This window comes from Papilio machaon, chromosome 26 (assembly GCF_912999745.1).
Source record: "Papilio machaon chromosome 26, ilPapMach1.1, whole genome shotgun sequence".
Lineage (NCBI taxonomy): Eukaryota > Metazoa > Arthropoda > Insecta > Lepidoptera > Papilionidae > Papilio > Papilio machaon.
The window spans coordinates 43,949-66,815 of record NC_060011.1 but is presented as its reverse complement, the minus strand read 5'-3'; the positions used below and the strand labels follow the sequence as shown (position 1 = coordinate 66,815).

The following is a 22,867-nucleotide window of genomic DNA, read 5'->3' as shown; positions in this document are numbered from 1 at the left end:
AGAAATATAAAGTGTTTAATAAGGAATAGTAAAATTGGTAAAAAATGAAGCCGTGTCAAGAGGTGACCGGTGGCAAAGGATGTGAGATGTGGAAGGGGAGGAGAGTCGTGAAAGACGTGGTTCACCAATGGCGGCCGTGCGGGAGACGAGCCGGATGTCGTAGAGCGGCGGCGCGAGCGCGGCCAGCTGAGTGACGCGGCCGTCTCGCAGCCGCCGCACGCTGCCCGTGCCGTGCTCGCTCCACACCACCGCACCTGCGCCATCGCACAACATTCTACTTCACGACGTCGAATCATTAAGAAAGTAGTCATTATCTTGAAATATAATATCCTCGCTGACCACTGGACTTATAAAATTAGGACGCCAACCTTCGTAAAGGGCGAGTCCGTAAGGCTTCCTGAGCGGCGCGGCGGGCTCGTCGCGCGCCACCAGCTCGCGCTCGTGTCGCCCGTCGGCGCGCAGCCGCAGCCGCTCTATCTTGTTCAGGTAGGTGTCGCACCTGCACACACACAACACACCCGCACTCGATCACCTGCGCCCGCGACGAGCGGCTCGTGCGCCGCGGCCGTATGCCTCACCAGTAGAGCGTGTCGGTGTCCTGGTGGTAGGCGAGGCCGTTGGGCCAGTGCAGGTCGGAGTCGAGCAGCGTGCGTCGCCGCGACCCGTCCATGTTCGCGGTCTCGATGCGCCCGCGAGCGGTCACCGCGCTCGCCCACACCGACCAGTACATAACGCTGCCATGTCACATACACACACACACATACATGTCTATGTATAAAATAAAATTCAAAGGAAAATAAATCGCCATGATATAAAAAAAGGCGAAGGTTTCGGTACCCGTTGGGCGGATCGAGCGCGATGGCGCGCGGGTTGTAGTGCGGCTCGTGCACCAGCACGCGTCTGCGCGTCGCGTCACCCAGCCGCGCCACAGACACGCGCCCCAGAGTGTCGTCCGTCCAGTACACGTTGCGACCTGCGCATGTCACCACACGCATGTTACCTCCGCGACGGACGGGAGCGGGGCGGGGGCGGGGACGGGGGCGGGCTCACCAATGGGGTCGATGGCGATGCCCTCGCAGTTGTCGACGTCCTCGCTGAGGAACACCTCGTGCTCGCTGCCGTCCAGCCGCTGCCGGGATATCTCGTACCTGCGCCGACCATCGCAATGATAAATTAGGTACTACATATAGTTGCGGAGCTCGTTTGTCTAAACGCGCCAAACTAGCCAACTAAGTGTAACAACGTGGTACCGGTGCACGTCGCAGTAGTAGAGCCAGCCGGCGGCGAGGTCGACGTCGGCGGCGGTGGGGCGCGCCACACGCGTCGCCGGCACCAGCGGCTCCCAGCCCGCGTGCGCCGCGTCCAGCGCCAGCGCCTGCACCATGGCCGGCGCGCCGCGGCACACCACCAGGTAGCTGTCCAGCTCGGCGCCTGTCGCACACACGCTTGTCATCCGGCGCCACACACACGAGGGACACGCAGTGTGTAGGTGGGGGGGGGGGAGTACTCACGCACGCAGTCGCGGTCGCCGGCCGGGCGGTAGCCGTGCGCGCACAGGCACTGCGGTACACTCGCGCCCTCGCGGTACGCCACCACGCAGATGTGCGCGCACCCGCCCTTGTTGTTGGCGCACGGGTGCTCCACTGCGCACGACATTGAGGTTAATTTATCATTCGCATTGTTTATTATTAACTAACGTTGTGAAGTTACAGAAAGCGGCGTGGCTTACCGCGGGGCTGCGCCTGCCGGTGGAAGGCGAGCACTGCGGTCGGGGCGGCGGGCAGCGGCAGCAGCGCGGCGCCGGGCGGGGCGGGGGGTGCGTGCGGGGGGCGCGCCGCCGCCACGCGCACCCCGCGCGCCCCCCACGCCGGCAGGAACAGCGCGCCCGACAGCACCGCCGTGCGCTGCAGCCGCTGACTCTGCGCCCAACACACCACAACCATCACGCCCCGCACTCACACTGCGCACTGCTCACTGCGCACTGCTCACTGCTCACCTTACATGTCTACGATATACGAGAGCGATGCGAGCTAGCCCTCGACTGACAATATACCACGAGAGATATGAGAGTGAGTGAGCAGTGACGTACACGTTATAGACGAGACGTTTAATAAGTTATAGACTCACGCTGTATCCGCGCAGCACGGTGGTGCGGTGCTTGCCCTCGTAGTCGGCGCGCTCGACGCACTCGAGGTAGGCGTCGGGCCAGTAGACGTGGCGCGCCACCAGGTCCAGCGCCGGCGGGCCCGGGTACACCAGCTTGTGCGCGGCCAGCGCGCGCCGCTCCGCGCCACCCAGCCCCGCGCGCATCACCGCCGGCGGCACCGCGCCCCACACCGACCAGAACATCAGCCTGACACAATGCGTCGCACGACAATAGTTTTTTTTATTACAATCAAATGTATCGTCGTGTTATAGTGACAACAGACCCTCGCAGCGGGTCCAGCGCGAGCCCGTGCAGCTTGGAGAGGCCGTCGAGCAGCAGCCGGCAGAAGCGGCCGGTCGCCTCGCACACGTACAGCACCTCGCGCGACTCGTCGTACACGTACCAGTCGCGCGACACCCACTCGATGGCCAGGTGGCTCACCGCTGCAACAGAGCGCACGAGTCACGCAATGCACGCGGCGGCGGCGCGGGTGAGGCGCGGGTGAGGCGCGGGGGCGACGGGCGCACACGTACAGTCGACGTCGGGGAAGAGCGCGGGCGTGGGCAGCTGCAGGCTGTAGTGTGTCATGTTGTCCGCCGGCACGCACACGATGCTCGCGCGGCTCACGTTGCTGTGCACGTAGCACACGGACCTGCACATCCATGCACAATACAATGCACACATCGGTCATGACATGACACATGCGGCTCGAGGGACCGATGTTTGTAACTTTTGCATTGACATGTTTGTCACAAAGTGTAGAAGTGGTCACCGATTGTCGTAGAGAAAGTCGATGGCGCGCACGTCGAGCGCGTCCCGCGTGACGACGCGCGGGGGACGGTCGCGCGGCCACACGCGCGCCACGCCCGCCGCCGTGCCCACCACCAGCGAGAACGGCTCCTCTCCTGCACCGCAAACACGGAGATATAAACATACTCGTACCTTGAATAGCATGCGATGTCATTTTGTGACCGGCCTCAAATGTAAAAATATACAAATAATAGTCCAAAATCTATTCCAAAATCTCTATCGATGTAAATTGTATGATAGCTATTCGCTTCTTGTATAGACTATCATTATATCGATTTCGGTACGGTTTAGATCAAATGTAAACTATGGGCTAGATCAATGCGGGGAGGGGGACAGGGAGATGGACCAAGCTTACCGTCATCGGCGATGCACGAGGAGCCGTCGGGCTGCAGCGTGTAGCCCGCCGCGCACGCGCACGCGTACGAGCCGGCCGAGTTGACGCACAGCTGAGCGCAAGTGTCCTCGCGCGCGCACTCGTCGCTGTCTGCAACGCGCACCATTGTCACGGCCTTGCACATTTCTAGCGTTTTGACAATCTGAGTGTACTGTCTAAGTTTGCCTAGCCTCATTTCTGCCGTCGGATATGTACAGACGACATCGCAATCTACACGCGATTCTAAGTTTTGGCTCAAATAAATATAAGTAATTATTGAATAGGAATTTGTATGGAGCTACATATGTGATTTTGCCTAGTGTGCGGTGTGGTGTCACTGACCTATGCAGCGGCCGTCGCTAGGCTCGTAGCCCTCGGGGCAGTAGCAGGCGAGGCCCTGGTGCGTAGGCCGGCAGCCGTGTGCGCAACCCAACGCCCCGCATTGAAACCTCGTAACTGGAAAATATTCATTGTTGCACGCCGTATAGTGTCGACAGTATACAACATTGCAATATACAACATGCGGTATGTGCAGTGTTATTCATTTAATTTATTTTTTATTTCTTTATTTATTTACAGTTGTCGCAGATGTCCCACTCGTCGCTGCCGTCGACGCAGTCGCGCCGCGCGTCGCAGAAGGCGGCGACGGGTACGCACGAGAAGCGTCCGCCCAGCGGCGTCTCGCAGCGCGCCTCGTTGCCGCCGCACCGGAACTCCTTCTCGCCTGCGACACAACCCGACACTCGTACAGGAAATATAATATCTAAATTTGGCACAAATGTGCTTCATAATTTTTACGTACACATATAAGGGTTCTCGTCGGAGTCGTCATGTGGGCCGCAGTCCGCGTCGCCATCGCAGCGCCAGCCGGCCGCCACGCATAGACCGCTGCGCTCGCACCGGAACTGGCCCGCGCCGCACGTCGCGTTCCACGCTGCAACACGCACATGTCTCACCGTCACCGCTGTGTGCCGGCGCATCGACCCTCTCGCTGGAGGTCACTCTCACACTCACTGCAGTGCAGCTCATCGGAGGCGTCGGCGCAGTGCGCTCGCCCGTCGCAGCGCCACGCGGCCGGCAGACATCGCGACCCATCCGCGCACCAGAAGTGTTCCACCGGGCACTTGTCACCCAAGCTGCCGACCCCGCCGCCCGATGGCAGGCCTTCCCCGGGTACGCCTGCAACACGCGCAATAATAGTAATGGATGGATGTTTGTTATTACGTACATACATATATAGGATACTAAACGGATCCATAGACAGGGATGTATTTACATCAACTGGACCTTCAACTACATACACCCTAGTGTGTTATAACTAAATCACACTTAAGAATCAATTTGAAAATGTCACATGGTTTTTTGAAAATAAACATTGAAATGATAAGTAGTACGCAGAGCAAGCCGCGCACTCGAGGCTCGCTCGACGCGTAGACGCTGCGGCGCAGGTAGTGCCGGCTGGCCGCAGCGGAGCGCCCTCTCGTCCTACGCGACTGTGTAACCGACACTCCCCAGCTCCTCAGTTACATGTTTAAAGGGGTCCTTTTCAACAATAGGTTACGACCTCTGAATGTAGTGCCTAATCGGCACCATTATTTTCTTAACAGACTCTGTGCGTTTATTTTATTACAACCTGTACTAACCTCCGGACTTTCATGAACGCTTTAAAACCATATACCGCATATCTATTGCTTACATTATTTATTACTTGTTATTTTAGCCCCTGGGCCAAAACATTTACTTACAGATTTGCAATTAAAGTAATTACAATTGAAACGGCGCTGTGAAAATACATATTATAGTTTCAAATTATAACTATTTCTACAAACGTTATAGGTACAGGGTGTTTCTGTTTTTATTAAAGAGATAAAGGTTAGATTAAGACTTGAGTTAAAGAAACTCGCAATAAAGATGTACTGTTTAATAAATAATGAAGTTCGATTTTATTAAGAGCTTCGTTTTGCGCTGAATTTCGCTCCACTATGATGAAGGTATGCATGCATGAAGGTATGCATGTGAAAATGTACAAATGAACGTTGATTGTGTTTGGCAAGGGGACGACTCTAGGAAGAGCGCTGCCGAAGCGTCTCCCGCGACCCCGCGCCATTGCCCGGCGCCTAATAACTAAACCTCGCGTCAAACTTACATATAACTTGTACTGTATGTAAGCAGACAGTGTTAAGATTCGAGAGAGTAGGTACCTAGTACTTAGTTTAATTATTTATTTATTTATTTATTTATTTATTTACATGGCAGACTTACAGCTAGAAAACAACACGATGGGTAGTTGGAATAATGTCGCAATGGATATTGCGACAGTCTTCGGGTTAAGTCAGATTCGGTATCTACGGACCTAAATACACCTTATATATTTTTTTTACTTAATTCTGATGAAAAATGACAAAAATAGAAAAATCACTTTGTACATTAATTGTTTGTTCCTGGTAAACGTTTAGAAAAATATTACTGGAACAATACGGTTATGTTGAAAGTGAAATTTTTGTTTCAATTTTAGACCAGCAATTGTAATTACGGCTTTCTTCCAGGGAATAAAACATGTAAACATTAAACGCACTATACATTACTGTACCTACTTTGATGTTAACAGATTCGCACTAAACATTGCTGTACCTACTAAACTATCGTTGAGTCGTTACTCAATGGCAGCAAATATTAAATCACGCACAAGACTACCAAACTATAGTTATTTTATTTGTATTACTGAAGATAATAATCTACAATAATTATTTTACAATATTATAGTCATCTGTTCATGATTCGAATTAATGTACCTGTGTCAAAATTTTTGTTTTCCGATATTTTACAAATGACATGTACTTAAATCATCATCATCATCAACCTGCCCTTATCCCTATGGAGGGTCGGCACAGTATGTACTACTCCTCCATACATCTCTATCAGACGTCATATCTGAATTTACCCCCTTCTTACGCATATCCTCTTTCACACAATCCATCCATACTTTCTTTGGTCTTCCTCTACCTTTATAGCCATCCACATTCAATCTCATTACTTTTTTATTTATATGATTATCATCCCTCCGCATAACGTGTCCAAACCACGCTAACCTTCTGCTCCTCAATTTCTCGATAACTGGCGCTACTTTCAAACTTCCTCTGATATGCACATTCTTAACTTTATCTTTTCTTGTCACACCACACATCCATCTTAGCATACGCATCTCAGCTACATGCAATCTTCTTTCATCCGAAACCTTGGTGGCCCAACATTCAGATCCGTACAATAAGACAGGTCTTACGATTGACTTGTAGATCTGTCCCTTAAGCTTGGGTGGCATTCTTGGATCACAAGTCACACCGGTGACCTGTCGCCATTTCATCCAACCTGCATTTATTCGGCTTTTCACATCCCGGTCAACACCACCATCGTATTGGACGAGTGAACCGAGGTACTTAAAATCGGAGCAGGTTGGTAGGTCAACACCATTTAAAGCGATTGGAGAAAAGCTGGTCGGACCACCAAAATCGCAGAACAAATGTTCAGTTTTGGTTCTGCTGATTTTAAGACCAGCTCTCTCCAATTTATCTCGCCATTTTTCCAACCTGCTCTGCACCTCGCATTCATCCTCCCCGACAAGCACGATGTCATCAGCATAAAGCATACACCAGGGTGCTTCCTCCTGTATGTCTGATGTTAGCGCATCCATTACCAGGAGGAAGAGATACGGACTTAAAGCCGAACCCTGGTGTAGGCCTACCGAGACACCAAACCTGTCACTATCGCCAACAGCGGACTGGATGTGTGTATTGGCTCGACAATACATAGCACGAATAAGCTGCAGCTCCTTTCACTTTCAAAGCCCACCACAAAACCTTCCTCGGAACCCTATCGTATGCTTTTTCGAGGTCTACAAACACCATGTGCAGGTTTTTATGCACACGCCTATATTTCTCGCAAAGTTGGCGAATAGCAAAAATGGCATCCGTAGTCCCCCGTCCTGGTGTAAACCCAAATTGGTTCCGAGTTACCTCATTCTCCTCTCTTATTCTTCCGTCCACCACTCTCTCCCAAGCTTTCATACTGTTTGACATGAGCTTTATTCCTCTATAGTTGTTACAGATTTGTACATCACCCTTGTTTTTAAAAATTGGCACCAGCGAACGCCTACACCACTCAACGCTGTTTAATATCATTATCATCCGCCAATACATTTCCTTCATCGTCTTTAATACACTTGATGTGGTTTACATCTCTTGCATTCCTTTCTCTCTCTCTTGCTATACGGAACAGGCGTTTTTGTCCCGGCGGGCTGTTCAGGGATTCATATAATTTATCTTGTGCCTGTGCCTTAGCAGTTGCGATGGCTTTCTTAGTAAATGACATGTACTTAAATGTCGCAGATAATATATATTTATTAACACCGAAATACGAGTAAAACATAATGGTGACATTTTAGAGAAATTTACACGTTTAGACGTTGTTTCTACGTATTCTACAGCTGAATCTGCAACTCTTCCTGAATTACAAGGAGCTTACAACGAACCGGTTCCTGTGTCGAAAGCTCTGTACTCTGATCTACTGAGTCTTTGTAACAGTCATGATATTCCACAATATTATCACGATTTCTATAAATCTTTGGCATGTGGAACCCACGAAGCTGCTGAGGTACAGGATCCGCTACAGGAGTCAAGTCTTTAGACGTGATTTTGCTTTAAATATTTTGGTACCCAATTTTTTTATTATGTTAAGATAATACGAATGTTGGTTTAGATGAGTTTATTTCCTACAGTTCCTAATAAACTAGTCTTAGTTTATTATAATTAGAGTAGGTACATTTTATAAAATAATTTAATTTAAATAGCACAAGTTTTAAAGTTAAGCATAAGTACCTTTTTTATTAGGAATTCTTAATTTTCATGGATAATATAAGTAAAAAAGTCTTATAAAGTCACGAATTTGTCATTTTAATTATGCTACTTTGATTCAATAAAAGATTGTTTAATAATAACATAATGCTCTTTTTTCTACCACTTTAAATGATCCATTCTTATATTTCTAGTAAAAAAATAATAATAATAAAAGCACTGTCAATCAAAATAAGATATTCACGCAAAAATAAAAGATTTAAAAAAAAACATACAACGATGAATATACAGTAAAATATGAATACCGTCCACAAAACGCTCATCAAGTTCAAGGAATAAGAACACAAACTATGGTTACTGTATCCATCGTGTATCCTATAATACACTGAAAAAAGCTGTAACATATTATTACTGTATCAACATTCATTTTTTTTTTCGTGGAACAAAGCTGTAAGTGACTATTATGGGAACAACCTTTCAATATAAATAGTAGCAATATGATCTTTACCGATTTTTTCCTATTTGGATAAAATATACAATCTTGTAACTGCAACAGTACTTTAGGCAAAAAATAACAAACAAGGTGACATATAATTTATTTTAAGATATTCAGTGGTTTTATAGTTATTCCATAATTTCACTAAATATTTTTTCCTGAACATTTTCATTTTTACGATTGCGGCTTTATTCCCGGTACCCATCGAACAGTATTATAAACAAGATAGTTAACATACAGCTAATTACAAGTCCACACTTATAGCATTGGCTTAGTTAATTTGTCAGTCAGCACAGGAAATGTAAAAGTAAGTAATTAAATTTACTGCTCAAGTTATTTGAAAAAAGCTCGGCTAAGGCAACTCCTCGCTGAGGACACACTAGTTGCAAATGGGTCTATATCATGCTTCTTGCACAGTATGTTGAAACTGGAGCTCGCACGCACCACACACGTATTCGTAATTAATATTTAATATTTAATTAGCATTGTTTGTGATGTAATAAATGAGTAGTATGAAGTTCTTAGATAGTTAATTGCAAACTGGCGATGTCCCGATGTCACACACGTATCACTTACTATCATAAAGAATGATTTTCTGATTCAAGTACATATGTACGCACTAAAGTCAGCTAACGTAAATATTTATGTATTTGAAGACGGACTCCTTAGTCGTATGATAATATGCTGTGGAAGTTCATTGTTGACGATCACGGACAGAGTATAAGGAGCTCCCTGATGCAGCGCCGGCGGCGAAGCGCGGCGGTCGGCGGCGGGCGCTATCGTAGGTCAGCGGGGTGAGGCGATAATGAACGCGGGGCCGTCTCGTCGCCTATCGTGGATCACTCTATTTTGAATATATACAATGTGACAAACACAGACTGGCAGCAACGAGACCGGTATACATATATGTATATATGACTGGCAGGCAGGGGACGTCGCGACGAAAACACTTTTAGCAAATTATGTTCAGAGGCGCATTTAGAGCTCAGAGCTCAATTTAGCCATTGACTGAGAGATGTAATAAAAGTCCTACAGACGAGGTCTCCATTGAGATTGATCAGAGTCGAGGAAGTGATCTCTCGAGAGCCGCTCAATCTGTTATAGTACGCTCCCCGTCGCCGCCCGCCGCCCGCCGCCCGCAGCCAGCCCCGCAATTCTCTTACACACTACAATAGGTAAACTTAATTACATCGACACGCAACTGTATCAAGCGCCGGACATCAGGCACTAGGCGGATACTAGGTTTCCTTGGGGCAGGAACGTAATATATTTTTCTGGGCATGTCCATTCTTTATCCTTGCAAATTTAACCTCACAATAGATATGTTTTTATGATGGAGCGATCTACGTAAAACAGACTGCCGTGTTAGACTACCACTGTTGTACACAAATGTTTGTGAACACAAACACCGAGGCTACGTACACACACACACACACACACACACCACACGCAACTTGACTGTGGATCAAATCGTATATATATATAGCTGCGCACGATTGTTCGCGCCTCGTATGCAGCGTGTATTTAAAAGTTAATTTACATTTTATAAATTCTATCCGGACATGTGATTGTGAAGGTAGACACGATTCCAGATTAAATAAGCTGCAATGACATAGGGCGGCCTGACTCGCCTACATAATGTTTTAATGCTCCCCGCTGCCACTTGCCGACGCGGACGGCTTCCACGCTGCTTACACGTAGAAAACAAAATATTGTTGTATCAACAACAGAGAATATTCAAGGTATAAAGTCTGTAACGAGTATATCCGAAGTTATCTTAAATCTCGGTAAATATAAAATACATATTTGTAATGTTCATCGAATATTATGTGCAAAGGCTTCGGATAAAGAGTGAAGCATTTGAGAGGCAGAGTGCACTGCGGCGTATTCCGCAGCGTTCAAAGGGCTCAAGTTGTTTAGTGGGTGGAAGTGGTTGCCGTAGAGGCGGTGCACGGCGCGGCCGGCGGCCGGGGCGCTATGACGGGGCTCACGCAGCCGTGCACACTGCACACTGCACACGCCGCTCGCTGCTCGCTGCTGCTGCGCACTAAACTTTTGCCTTAACGTTTACGGCAACGTACATATTTGACTCGCATCAATAAACAAAACAAAACGACTAGTGCACTTAGTCGGTCGCCGCGTCGCTTCGGAGAAAAGGTTATAAAGTTTATTTTTAGAAGAGCAGGCGACTCGGTAGATCGATATGTCTGCCGAATACCATACTTTAGATTGTTTTGGCAGCAAAATAATAATTATAATACAGTGTTGTATATAATAGAGTAACCTGTTGCCTGGACTATAACGTAGATCGTCCTGGCGCTTACGCTATTTACTATATCGGTACTGCCCTCAGACTCCAGTAGATAAGAATGTACACTTATTATCCTTTTTATAATAAGTCCGCTTTCCCTTACTATCAAAGACTGTATTTACAAATAAGGCACTTGTTTGGGATAAGATTTTAGTTTTAATTTGATAGAGTGTAACGTGTTATCGGAGACCTTGTGTTTTCTGCAGGGGTGTCGGTGCGGGTGCCGGTGCGGGGGCGGGGGCGGCAGGTCCGGGTTCGGGCGGACCGGTCCGAGCCTCGGTCGCAGGGCACAAAAAATGCCAGGCTCGTCCGGCGGCGCGCAACTCAGTGTTTACGTCTAATTAGCTACGATTACGACCGGCTCAGGGTCTAGGGTGGCCGGCAACCGGCAAGTGTGCGCTCTAACAAATACACTATTTTGTGTTGAATATTTGTAATATTGGAATAATAAATGTATTAAAAACAGTCAAGCCAATGGTTTATCTGATATGCAAGAGCGGCCACATAGAGACCACAAGACGATAGTAAGCTATGAGCTGAGGGAGGGGGCCGGGGTGAGGCGAGGCGGTCCACGCGGCTCGCGTTGCAGACATCCGATACCCTTAGGCCTCGTTTTGCACAACGAGTCTAGGTAGGCAGAAAGCCAGCGCCACAAAGTTTTACTCGCGGCACATTGACATATGTAGGTATATCTGGTCTAGTCGTACACAGCTGTATTTAATTTTGAAATATTTCCATAAATTACATCGATCTGCTGACTTGTCGTCGGTGGTTGTTTGTATACACGCTAAATAATACACTTTAAAGTGAGCGCTTGCTGGCAATGGTAATCAGAGCGCGGTCCCTCCAGCAACTGAGCCATGCCACAACTGTAATTGTTTATTTTTCAAAAAGGGGGCAAACGAGAAACGGATCGTTTGATGTTATGTGATCACCGACGCCCCTGGACACCAACTACACAGATGCAGAAGAGGTGCCAGCCTTTGAGGAACCATAACAAACCTGTCTCAGTTTTAGAACCAAATGAGTAAATTTTTGAAAGTTTTGAATTTGAAAGACGAGGACGCGACAGCTAATAGGGACAAGAGCGGGAGTTTAGGCAGCGGCGAAGTGACGAGGCCAACCTGTGTGCATTGCGCTGCAACACGCACACCGAGTTAGTGGTTAGGTGTGACGTGTTGTGCTGATCAATTCGCTCAGCACAACACGTCACATTCGATTAGCGATGTCACTAGTAGAATCTTCAAAATGTGCCAAAATGTATAAGAGTAAATACGTACATATATATCCTTGTGGAACTATAGTTTGACTTATGTCAACCGGATCAGATAACTCTGTCGATGTATACAGAGCGATATCGCTAATCGAAACGCAGCAAGTGGTATTAATTGAGGCGATACCAACAATTTATATTAACGGATAATGATATGACGGATGAGATGTGAGGTGAGCTTTTTATCTAGTTAAAATGTTTTGGTTGGTATGTTCACATTATAGTGTACAGAGATGGGGTTTGCAAAGACGAGTCGCAGTTACCGGCGCGGCGCGGGCCTCCAACCCTGTAGACCAGAAGACAACACAGTAAATAGTCGAATAAGAGACCGCAACCGCCTTTAGTTCCACTCCCTCCTGCTCCTGTGCTCCCCAATAAACCCTATCTCGGTAATTTCAACGTCGGACCAGTCACAAGTTCACTATCCAAAACTCGCTAAGTAACAAGATAAACGTTTTATAATTGGAATACCTAAGATGTATTTCAAATGGGGATATACCTCTCCCTTATTACATTAATCACTGAAGTCATTTTAATTTATGCAAAGTATTAAGTTACCAATAATTATAGTTTAAAGTGTTAGTTGTAACTGTTGTACAAATGTAAAAATTAGCGCACGTGATGTTTGATGGTTAGTTCATTAGGTAGGATGTTCAAATATCTTAGCGTCTTAAGGTCATCTACATGTTCGTACATATTCCTACATTGTGTATAAATGAAAGCAAACATTTATTTTACTTGGGATGTCGATTAGGCGGCGTCGTAGCGTAAGACAGGTAGCTAGTGACAGGGACCTATTATGTTCTTCTAAGAGACCTTAAATAATTTTAGTTCCCCGACAACTTCATATCAATATACATCAACCCGCGCTGGCTGTGACAATACACTGCCATTCATTGAGCCTGTCCGTGACCTTTCATAGAAAGTGTCTTCAACACAATCTAACAATTCGATTCTTAATCGAACTTTTTGTACTCTATTTCGTATACCTTATTGGAATATTATTTGGATTCATAATCAGTACACAAGTGTATAGTATTTTTTCAGATATCTTGGCGACTTGGTGATGTCCTTTCGCCATGCGCCGCCAAGATATTTGAAAATAACTATATAACATACCAATTACGCTGATATAGTTACATGCTTATAAAGTAATTTTTAGGGTTCCGTACCTCGAATGAAAAAACGGAACACGTCCGTCTGTCTGTCAAGATCCTTTTTCTAAAGAACGCGTGGAGGTATCAAGCTGGAATTCATATCAAATACTCATGTCTACTGTCATTAGGAGCTGTTTCTAAGCCAACGCGATTCAAATATATAGCCGTTTGTATCGCGAATTGTCGACACTCGTATGGGAATCAAAACCTACAGTGTACTTCGTGTTAACTCAGAATCTTGAATTACAAAGTAAGCCTTATAGCACAGAAAAAGGAAAAATCGTGAAACTAAATTTTACTCATATACCATTATGTTTGTAGGGAACCCTCGGTACGAGAGTGCAACTCGCATTTGGCTGGGTTCTTTATAATGACCAGCTGGTTTTTCATAAGGTTGCAAACGAGCCGCCTGAATACGCCGAAATAGAGAACGACCGCTGTCCATAGACCTTGTTGCTAACTAATCGAACAAATAAATCCAAATAAATCGACAACATATATTCCTATGTATTCCCTACTACGTTCAAATCCTATTTCCCTTCCCATTTTTGCATTATAAGAAAAGTGTGGGAAGGGGAAAGAGGACTAAAATTAGGGCTCCGACACCACGCTCACTAGATGAAACGCGAAATCATCTCCACTTCACGTCTGTCTTCTGTGTGGTCGTGGTATTTAACCGGGCGAGCCGGTCAATTCGAGCGACAGATGTTGTTGTTGCTGACGACTACCACTGTGAAAGTACTGTACTTATTTTCATATTTTTAGAATTATTTCAAATTGCAACAATAACAATACTATCGAAGTCTTAACAAATAAGCCTCGAGTCAACATGTGCAGTGCAGATGCAAACTAAAGGTGCAGGAATATATGTATTTATTTCACAAAGCAAAAACTGTATGAAAACACTACCGGTAAATAAATAAATTTAATAACGTTTATGTATTAATTGTACTTTTTTGTTATTCATATTTTAGTTCGAATTAAAAAAAATAGATAAACATGTATACGAACAAAGAACTTCAAAAAATCTTTTTTTTTATCAACAGAAGGTTGGAAATTAAAAAATTCCCTTACCGGGCGGAGGCGAAGCCGCGCTCAGGAGCGCCAGCAACAGCGCGCTGCTGACACTCGCCCTGCACATCCTGAGAGCTCTTCAGGCGGTCGTCTTCATCGCCCTCTCGCCCGCTTCACCACTGCACTGTACTAGCTCCATATAAGCACGACCACTCTGCAGACTTATCTCGACGCCCTGCACTCGGAGCTTTTGTGCACCACAAAGCTTTACAATTTATTCAATAGTAACTTGTTAAACCGACACTTGTTCTCACATTGATCGCCACAAGTATTATTAAAGTAAAACTTGAATCGTAAAAGGCAAGTGTTGGTTTATTTCAACAAAAATGTAAGTTATAATAGGGAAACAAATCAATCCCACCGGTTCGCAGCCACCAAAGCTTCGCGAAGAAAACACAAACACTTTGTATTCACCGTATGAGTTATATATTATGTTCGTACTGGAACGGAGACGCGTACCGTACTGTACTGCAAAGAGTACTGTGACTGTGCAGTACAAAGCTACATGCTACAGAGCAATATTTTATTAAGTACAAAAAACATGCGTCCTGATCACTGACCTCTATGCATAAACAGGTTATAAGCCGTGAAATTCTGTGCCTATTTGAAACTCGTCATTTTGCCGGTAGCGGGATGTAGCGGTGGTCTTTTATGTAATATTTTACATTTATTTTTTTTAGATAATAGAGATGAAATTAACAGTCAGTAATATTAATTGGAGCTTTCAAGTCGGCTACGTTCCGACTATCTAAAGAACGTAGAACGAACGAAGACATACAAAAAGCTGTAATTTTCAAGCAGCGACCTACTCGTCTCAATACGAGTCAGTGGTACCGATGTAGTGTCACAGAAAATATCATCTATTCACCTTGAACTACTAACCCTAGGGGTGAAAATTCTAACACCTGTGTAGTTTTATTCAATCGTGCCAATCAATCATTGATAACAATTATATTTTAGGGGATTAACTCCATATGCACTCAGAGCAGTGAGTAATCGTACTCAAGCTAGTTATTTTAAAGAATTAGTTCCAAAAATTTATTCTTGTTTAATTAAACTTTTATTCTTGATAGTATCGATTACCAAGAGTTGATATTGTCCATAACCCGTAGTTGTTATAACTACTCACTTATCATGCTAACGTCGGCGTCAAAATGGCGAAAATCAAATCGGCACAAAACAACACGGCTAGTAGCCCGTCCATGTACAGAGGTTAAAGAGTATAAAATTAAAACTTAGACGATCTGAACGCCATCTCCGTGGTGAGTGGTGACATCTGTCAAAATAAAATTTCTTAGCGTAATTTTCTTGGCTGCTTTTGATTAGAAAATATAATTCAACACAGGTATTATTATAACATCTTCTTGCAAACTCGCAGTAAAACAATATTAATTACTTATCTCAAGTACTTTAAGTTACGTAATCATTAAGGTTACTTAGAATTTTTTAAATTGCAGACATGGGAGGTCATGGAAGCGAACCATATAAAATACCAGACTACAAGCAGTTTACAATACAAGGAATTCCGCAGTTAGAGGAGCTTGAAAAGGAGCTGGCAAAGAAAGGTCTCAAAGACCCTTGGATCAGGTACTGTTCTGACACAGCCCATGTCCGTACGTCAATACAAACATGAAGTAAAAGTAATTGTATCGTATTATCTGGATAATCTTCTCTATTTTTTTGTTATTTAAAAGCAGCATTTACTTATTCTATTATTGTAAAAGTGGTACAACTCTTCAGTGCAGTACACTCACACATTGGCAGTCAATTAGGTCTATCTGCTCTAAAACTGGAGGTTATAAAAATAAAAAGTTTCCGAATCATTCAAACTTCCAGAAGTTAAAAGTTAGTTGGTAATGGCTACAGTGTTGGCACAGGATTAATTATGAGTGTAGCTGTTGTTAATAAGTTTTGTGACAACAAAAGACAAATTCTTTGGTTTGCAAAAATTATTTCTATTCCCTTTTCTATCACAGGAATGAAGCTTGGAGGTATCATCCAGGTTTCGGGACACCTGCAGCCAGGGCAAGGAAGTTATTTTTCCGTGGTTTCCCACTGGGGCTGGCCCTGACAGTGGTGACAGTGGCTATCACCAAGCTTGCGGGTGGAGATGATGGTCATGGCGACGGCCACCATTGATGCTCGCCTCTAGTTATGTTTTACTTGTCTCATGCACTCATTTGTCAAGAAACTTTGTATATGTGCATTGTGAACACCTACAATGTGTAATTATAGATTATTTAAAGAACTTGCAGTTATTACTTAGATGGTGTGATATAGTTTGAAATTAAATTGTTTTTATTATATTTTTTTTGTCACTATCCTCAGACGCTGTAATGTTGTAAATACTTGATGAGCCAGTGAGATCCTGTAATTTATCAGTGGTGGTGTCAGTTGACTCTTCCTTTCTGAACTCCTCAGTAGGAACAGTAAAACATTTACTTTGAATCTTATGCTTTATTTAATAAAAGAAGTAAGTAATTACTAAATTTTTATGATAATCATTAAATTACATACATGGAGTTCTACATATTTAAATATGTACAATTTTTAAATTTCAGGACTTGTAGATATTTTTTTGACATTAAAGTAATGTGACATTTGATACATCTGTTTAAAGTTTTTTGTGTTATTTTAGAAAAAAACAAAATTTAAGAAAAAAGTATGTCTGTAAATTATCTTGACTCAGGTAATATTGATAGGAGTTTATACAGTTCAGGAGAGTATTCAGTTGAAATAACAACAGGAATAGTTGAGTTTTCTTAGCAAACAAGTTGTGGTGCGGTGCATGGCGTAGCGTTCACGTGGTCCGCGGCTTGAGGTCGTCGAAACACGGCCGCAGGAAGATGAAGTTCTTTTTGGCAGGATTGTAGTGCTCGTGCCCCTGCAATTATAAATGACAAAAATTATTATGTTTTATTTTGTTACAACATAAACCACCTCTGGCGTCTGAAGATTACCATACTAGAAAGGTACATGTAACATGTCAACAATGATATTTATAATATACAAAATATAGGTGAATAAATGGCAATACAGTTAATCACATGCCGAGAGAGAGTTGTGTGATTACCTTGGACCAGTCGTAGCCGACGGCGTAGGCGAACACCTGGCCGCTGTGGTTGAAGGCGCACTTGGTGAGCGGCTGGTCGAGGGTCTCCGAAGACTTGAGCTTGGTGCGTGCATCCTTGTCCCAGAAGGAATAGGACCCGTCCGAGCCCACAGTGGCCAGTGTACCGTGCACCGGGTGGAATGCGATGTCGTTCACCGCATAGATATCCTAATTTGTCACATACAATAGTACATATGTAATGTGTAAAATGCCATTGCATTTAGTGTAAGATGATATATTTCACTGTGTGTAATTAAATTCATAAGAGTCATTCTCGTATACTCCAACTGTATTATTTTATCATAACTGTAATACAAAGAGTATTCTCTAAACAACGGCCAAACAAATGAACTTGTAAATGATATTTTGCCAATTGATTTGACTATACTATATTGTATTTATGCAACAGTTTCTGCTGACTGTGCATGTTATCTGCATGACATAAGAATCATGTACACTGACATAAGTATATAAAGAACTTTTTCTACTTTGTCATAACACAAAACAGAAATTTTATAGAACAAAGAATATTGTTGTGTTTAATCATTTAAGATTTAATTTTAGACTTAAGATAAAATTATTATATTAAGACAGATTGTGAAGCACCTGGAAGCTGCCGCTGGTACCCCCGCCGGCGCGGTGGCATTTGAAGGTGAAGTTGTCTTTTGGATTGACTGGGTTCACATACTGGATGGCGACGCGGCCTTCTACGCTGCCCAGCGCAAAGCCTGTCGGCTGCTTGGTCTTCTTGTCACGGAAGACGGCGATGCAGCGGTGTTGGTACTTGAGCGGCGACTCGACTCGCTTGTACTCGGCCGGCTTGCCCTCCAGCGTGTACAAGCAGATGCCGCGGTCGGCCGTGCCCACCACCGCCATTGGGTACTCCTACCGCACACAGTCTCATTTACTATTGGATTCGTTTTCTCAACATTAGTCATCATCTGATAGTGTTTCGGTGTTTAAACCTGTTTAATTCTTTAGACTCACCACATCAGCGCAGTAGCAGCGTTCCGAGAGATTCATTGTCATGATGGGCACTGCACTGCGTGTGTCCCAGAACTACAACATGATGAGATTAACACTTTGTATCTAGTAACAATATTATTAGTAACCTAATACTACACAAAATATCTGTCTGCAATTAATATCATATTTCTATTATAATACAGTAAACAATTGGCTCTATTTGCTGGTGAGAGTGTGCCAGCTAAGAGATACATGTGCCACATGCAGGTACACATACTTTGATGGTCTTGTCCCAGGATGTGGTCATCAGGCAGTTGTAGTTGGGAGCTTTGATCCAATGGCAGGTCTTCACAGGAGCATCATGCGCTGCTACCTACAAATATTAATTTATTAATAATTATTTGACTGACCGAATTTGACAATTTACATACATTGTCTTCATAAAGCAATAAATATACCTGTACACATTGATTGGCCGCTAGGTCCCAGCACTTCACACTTTTGTCTGTGGAGGCCATGAACACCTTGCTTCCGTCCTACATAACAAAGTTACAAAAAAAGGGTAATAATATTCTTTAATTGTATTTCATATCACACAACTCACGCCTGTAACCAAAAGGGTAGGTAGGCAGAGATCACGGACCTACGTTGGTGTGGCCAAATGAACCTTCCCAATCCACTTTTCGCCATTTTTGGACGTGGCGGGAGGCGAGCCGCATTGCCGTCTTTTTCTCCTGATATTTCACACATATGTACAGGTTTCATCACAATAGTTTCCTTCACCGTACGAGCCTCGGATAAATGTAGGTATGTAAATGGAAAAACACATTGGTACATGGCGGGATTCGAACCCAGGACCTGCAAGTCAATTACGAAATTGTACCTACATCATGCCATGCCACATCTAAAATGGGCCCATCCATAGATTGTGCAGCCTTTGGCACAGTTTTGCCAGAAATTTCTACTTCCCAGCATCGTACCTGAAATAAAATAATTCATATAATAAATATGTAACATTAATCTATTTTAGCGGCCCAACGTGGCCGCTTGTTTGCAGACTTACTCGGCAATCCCAGCTACCCGCGACGAGAAATGTTTGTTGTACAGATGGTGGTGAGAATTCCAGCGAAGACACGGTATCATCAGGCGGGGAAGTCACCTCCAGATCCTTGTTGGGGTTGTTAGCGCCGCCGCCAAGTTGATTAAACATTTTAACGCACTTGCACAATAATCAAAAAAAACTACTTAACACAATGCTAGTAGCTAAATTTTTACACTTCACTGTACACTTATGCTTGATATATCAATATATTACTAGTAAATTTTAATAATATCAGCGGTAAATATATCAATCATAAACAGGTTAAATTCAAATGACAATTGACGTTAGAGATGTTGACAATTCACATTCGCAATTGACAACAAAACGAAGTTCAAAGAATAACGCGATAATAATAAACTAATAATAAACTAGATAATAATAAACTAATAATAATAAACTAATAATAATAAACTAGATAATTTATCGCGTTATTCAATTCAAAGCCACTGCTTGGAAATTGAATTGAATTGAATAACGCGATAAATTATCTAGTTTCTTAAGAGGCGCTGCTATCGCAGTTAGTTATAAACATGAATTACCTATTCAGGCATAGAAATGAGATAAAAGAAAAAACACGATAGCCACAGGACGAAAAGGATCTTATGAGACTTTTCATGTGAACTATTATAATTTAGTTTAATTCAACGTTGAAGGGATGAATGAGAAGAGATTTACAAAGGAATGTTGCAAATGTCCATGGGTGTGGTTGATCACCTCGGTGTTCCCGCCCCTCGTTTGTCGCCTTCTCTGTTACTATTTACTATGATAATTTCGAGATTTCAACACCCTCTACCAATAGGTACCGTCAATGCCAAAATGGCGTAAAGCAAAAAGGCAACAAAATACCACGACTCACAGCCTAGCTAGTGGATTCTCGACTTATAAATGTTAGAACACTGTGCTGTGCATTTCCATTTCGAATTTCTAGATTGTGAGATTAGATTGCCATTGCCTTCATTTTATATACTCTTTGATTGCCTATCTATCTGCTTGCCAGTCAAGTCGGGAGGCAATAATGTACAGCCACGATAATGCACGACCTGATAATGTACGGCCCAATAATTCGTGTACAAACAATGGTTTGTTTGTACATGAATTATCAGGCCGTGCATTATTAGGTCGTACATTATTGGGGCGAGCATTATCGGCACGGGCCGATATTGTACAGCCAAATAATGTACGCCCTGATAATTCGTGTCCCATAGAAAGTAGGTGTACACGAATTATCGGGTCGTACATTATTTGGCCGTACAATATCTTGCACGGACTGATAATGCACGGCCCAATAATGTACGGCCTGATAATTGGAAGCCAACATGGCGGCCACTCAGCTGTCAGAATCCTACCAGCCAATCAGGAGCGTTTAATTCTCTATGATTATGCTTCGTTTAGACTACTTTACTAGTTTAGTTGATGTTTTTGTATTGCGAAAAATTTCAAATCTCGCGCCCTTTTCGACGGTGAAAATTTAAAATAAATTAAATTAATTTAGTACATCAGCCATAGGTTTTAAAAATTACTGGACAATAAATGTCCACATGATATTTGCATACTATTTTATTTTATTTAGTATTATTAATTTAGAAGCAATGACGGTGTATTTTTGAATGAATGAATTTTACAGTATGACATCCATAGTACTTCCTATTTGTAAAATTATTTCCTAAATTGATGATATGATTATGTATTTTGTATTCCCTTGTCTTTTTAAAATGTTTCTAAAATCATATGTTTCTTGAAATAGAGTTCTCACTTTGGATATGCTCGAGTTTTTATGATTTTATTCAGCGATAATATGGAATTTTAATAGTGAGAGAAATTTCAAATTAGTCCAGTAGTTTTGTAGTCCTTATAAAGCAACCAAACAATTAATCAAATTTTTCTTATTTATAATATTGGTTACCAGTTAATTTTATAATACATTATTTTATTCTATATTTTGTAATATAGCGATTTTACATAACATTCAACTTATTAAAATGTTTTGATAAAGCAATTCAAATCAAGATAAGATTTAGATGATGATATTAATTTATTTTAGTTTCTATTGAGTGTATATTTATATAACAACTCCAGGAAAATCAATTACAATCAAAACAATACAATCTACATATTTCGTTTTCCCTAAATTGCAGGCGGCCGACGGTAAAAAGTTTCAGTCAAAATTTTAAGTAGAGAGAAGCCCGAAGAGGAGTTATTTTTTTATTTTGTTTGCGAGGTTAATTTACCAAAATCATTTATATAAACAAACTTAAGTTGCTATTTGTAAGCTCAATTGTTGTAACAAGCTTACAATAATTTTCCTGACGTTTGGCGCCATAATTGTGAATAATTTTACCTGTTTTTCATAACTATATTTCTTGGTTATATAGAGGGGTGGGTTATATATCTTTGGGGACATTTTGGTAGAAACATAATTCAACACATCTACAGTTAATTCAAAAATTGACTGTCAACAAATTCCAGTTCAGTTCAATTTCAAATTTTTGTTGGATGCACACTTGCTATGAGAGCTCATTAAGATGAGTCATATAAAAAGGTGTTAAAATGGGCTAACTCTACTCAGCTAAGCTTTTTGTAAAATCAATAACTTTAGCCTCCAAAAAAATTAACCAGTTTATATTCATACAATGGGTAAGGATTAATCTTAACATTTGTAAACGCGTGAGCATTCGTGGTAGGACGCGTTACGTTCAATTGTATGTTTGCCTTAATTTTTGGAAAAAATAATTTGAAATGCGTTTTCAGATATGTACTAACATTTTTTCAAGCCCCCATACCCATTATAGCAAATAACCCCACAGAGCAATTTACTAAATTATCAATTCACCGGTTGGCCATCGCATAAAATGATATGATGGGAGGACTTTGTAACAGGATGGCCAAGAGTAACAGCTTTCTGTGACAGTTATTTTGTCGTTACTAAGCTTTCTAAAGGCAGGGGCATGTGGGGTTCGACCCACTAAAACCCCCTCGGTGGCCAGACTCGAGTGCAAAACAAGAAGGTTCCGGGATCTCCAAGAAACGCACCGGAACGTTGTAAGACTTGTAATGAGTAATAAAAAGAGAGGTTATTTTCAATCTTTTATTGCTTTATTCAATAAATAACATTTTACAGAACGGGATTCCATATGTAGATCCTGGGAAACAAAGTAAAAAATTAACCCATACTTTAAATTTTTTAATAAAGTATTGTGATT

The 22,867-nt window shown here is 43.0% G+C and overlaps 3 protein-coding genes across 4 annotated transcripts in view; 1 reads left to right on the top strand and 2 right to left on the bottom strand.

The window, feature by feature from the left end:
* The window catches only part of LOC106711581 (prolow-density lipoprotein receptor-related protein 1), a 34,616-nt gene extending 19,606 nt beyond the window's left edge, over nt 1-15,010 (bottom strand). The window contains exons 1-18 of the mRNA XM_045684331.1: nt 14,488-15,010; nt 4,344-4,508; nt 4,132-4,263; nt 3,907-4,053; nt 3,672-3,785; nt 3,312-3,440; nt 2,919-3,051; nt 2,680-2,798; nt 2,430-2,589; nt 2,128-2,353; nt 1,730-1,919; nt 1,512-1,643; nt 1,251-1,431; nt 1,051-1,148; nt 838-973; nt 579-734; nt 369-499; nt 126-254 (exon numbers count right to left, since the gene is read on the bottom strand). Of these exons, the coding sequence (XP_045540287.1) occupies nt 126-254; nt 369-499; nt 579-734; nt 838-973; nt 1,051-1,148; nt 1,251-1,431; nt 1,512-1,643; nt 1,730-1,919; nt 2,128-2,353; nt 2,430-2,589; nt 2,680-2,798; nt 2,919-3,051; nt 3,312-3,440; nt 3,672-3,785; nt 3,907-4,053; nt 4,132-4,263; nt 4,344-4,508; nt 14,488-14,554 (2,545 nt within the window). The 5' untranslated portion in view covers nt 14,555-15,010. The remainder of the gene's footprint in view (nt 1-125; nt 255-368; nt 500-578; nt 735-837; nt 974-1,050; nt 1,149-1,250; nt 1,432-1,511; nt 1,644-1,729; nt 1,920-2,127; nt 2,354-2,429; nt 2,590-2,679; nt 2,799-2,918; nt 3,052-3,311; nt 3,441-3,671; nt 3,786-3,906; nt 4,054-4,131; nt 4,264-4,343; nt 4,509-14,487) is intronic.
* A 734-nt stretch (nt 15,011-15,744) lies between these two features.
* On the top strand, nt 15,745-16,966 carry LOC106711588 (NADH dehydrogenase [ubiquinone] 1 beta subcomplex subunit 3). 2 transcript variants are annotated; one of them, XM_014503945.2, is made up of 3 exons: nt 15,745-15,832; nt 15,945-16,074; nt 16,464-16,964. In XM_014503945.2, the coding sequence occupies exons 2-3, from the start codon at nt 15,947-15,949 to the stop codon at nt 16,624-16,626; spliced, it is 291 nt and encodes a 96-aa protein (XP_014359431.1). In that variant the 5' UTR covers nt 15,745-15,832; nt 15,945-15,946; the 3' UTR covers nt 16,627-16,964. The 2 variants fall into 2 exon arrangements, with proteins under 2 accessions (XP_014359431.1, XP_014359433.1); XM_014503947.2 differs by having other exon boundaries at nt 15,764-15,784; nt 15,943-16,074; nt 16,464-16,966.
* Nucleotides 16,967-17,137: 171 nt separating this feature from the next.
* On the bottom strand, nt 17,138-19,933 carry LOC106711587 (protein Rae1). The gene is made up of 8 exons (XM_014503944.2): nt 19,629-19,933; nt 19,453-19,545; nt 19,024-19,101; nt 18,843-18,938; nt 18,587-18,658; nt 18,206-18,484; nt 17,561-17,767; nt 17,138-17,371 (listed from the first exon to the last, which is right to left on the bottom strand). Exons 1-8 carry the CDS (start codon nt 19,773-19,775, stop codon nt 17,288-17,290), a joined length of 1,056 nt encoding a protein of 351 aa, XP_014359430.2. The 5' UTR covers nt 19,776-19,933; the 3' UTR covers nt 17,138-17,287.
* Between the last annotated feature and the right edge of the window lie 2,934 nt (nt 19,934-22,867).

Coding starts and splice junctions, on each gene's coding strand:
- LOC106711588 (XM_014503947.2), top strand. CDS start 15,947: ATGGGAGGTCATGGAAGCGAACCATATAAAATACCAGACTACAAGCAG. Junction 16,075..16,463: donor CTCAAAGACCCTTGGATCAG/GTACTGTTCTGA, acceptor TTTCTATCACAG/GAATGAAGCTTGGAGGTATC.
- LOC106711587 (XM_014503944.2), bottom strand. CDS start 19,775: ATGTTTAATCAACTTGGCGGCGGCGCTAACAACCCCAACAAGGATCTG. Junction 18,939..19,023: donor CGGCCAATCAATGTGTACAG/GTATATTTATTG, acceptor TAATATTTGTAG/GTAGCAGCGCATGATGCTCC. Junction 17,768..18,205: donor GTACCAGCGGCAGCTTCCAG/GTGCTTCACAAT, acceptor GTGACAAATTAG/GATATCTATGCGGTGAACGA.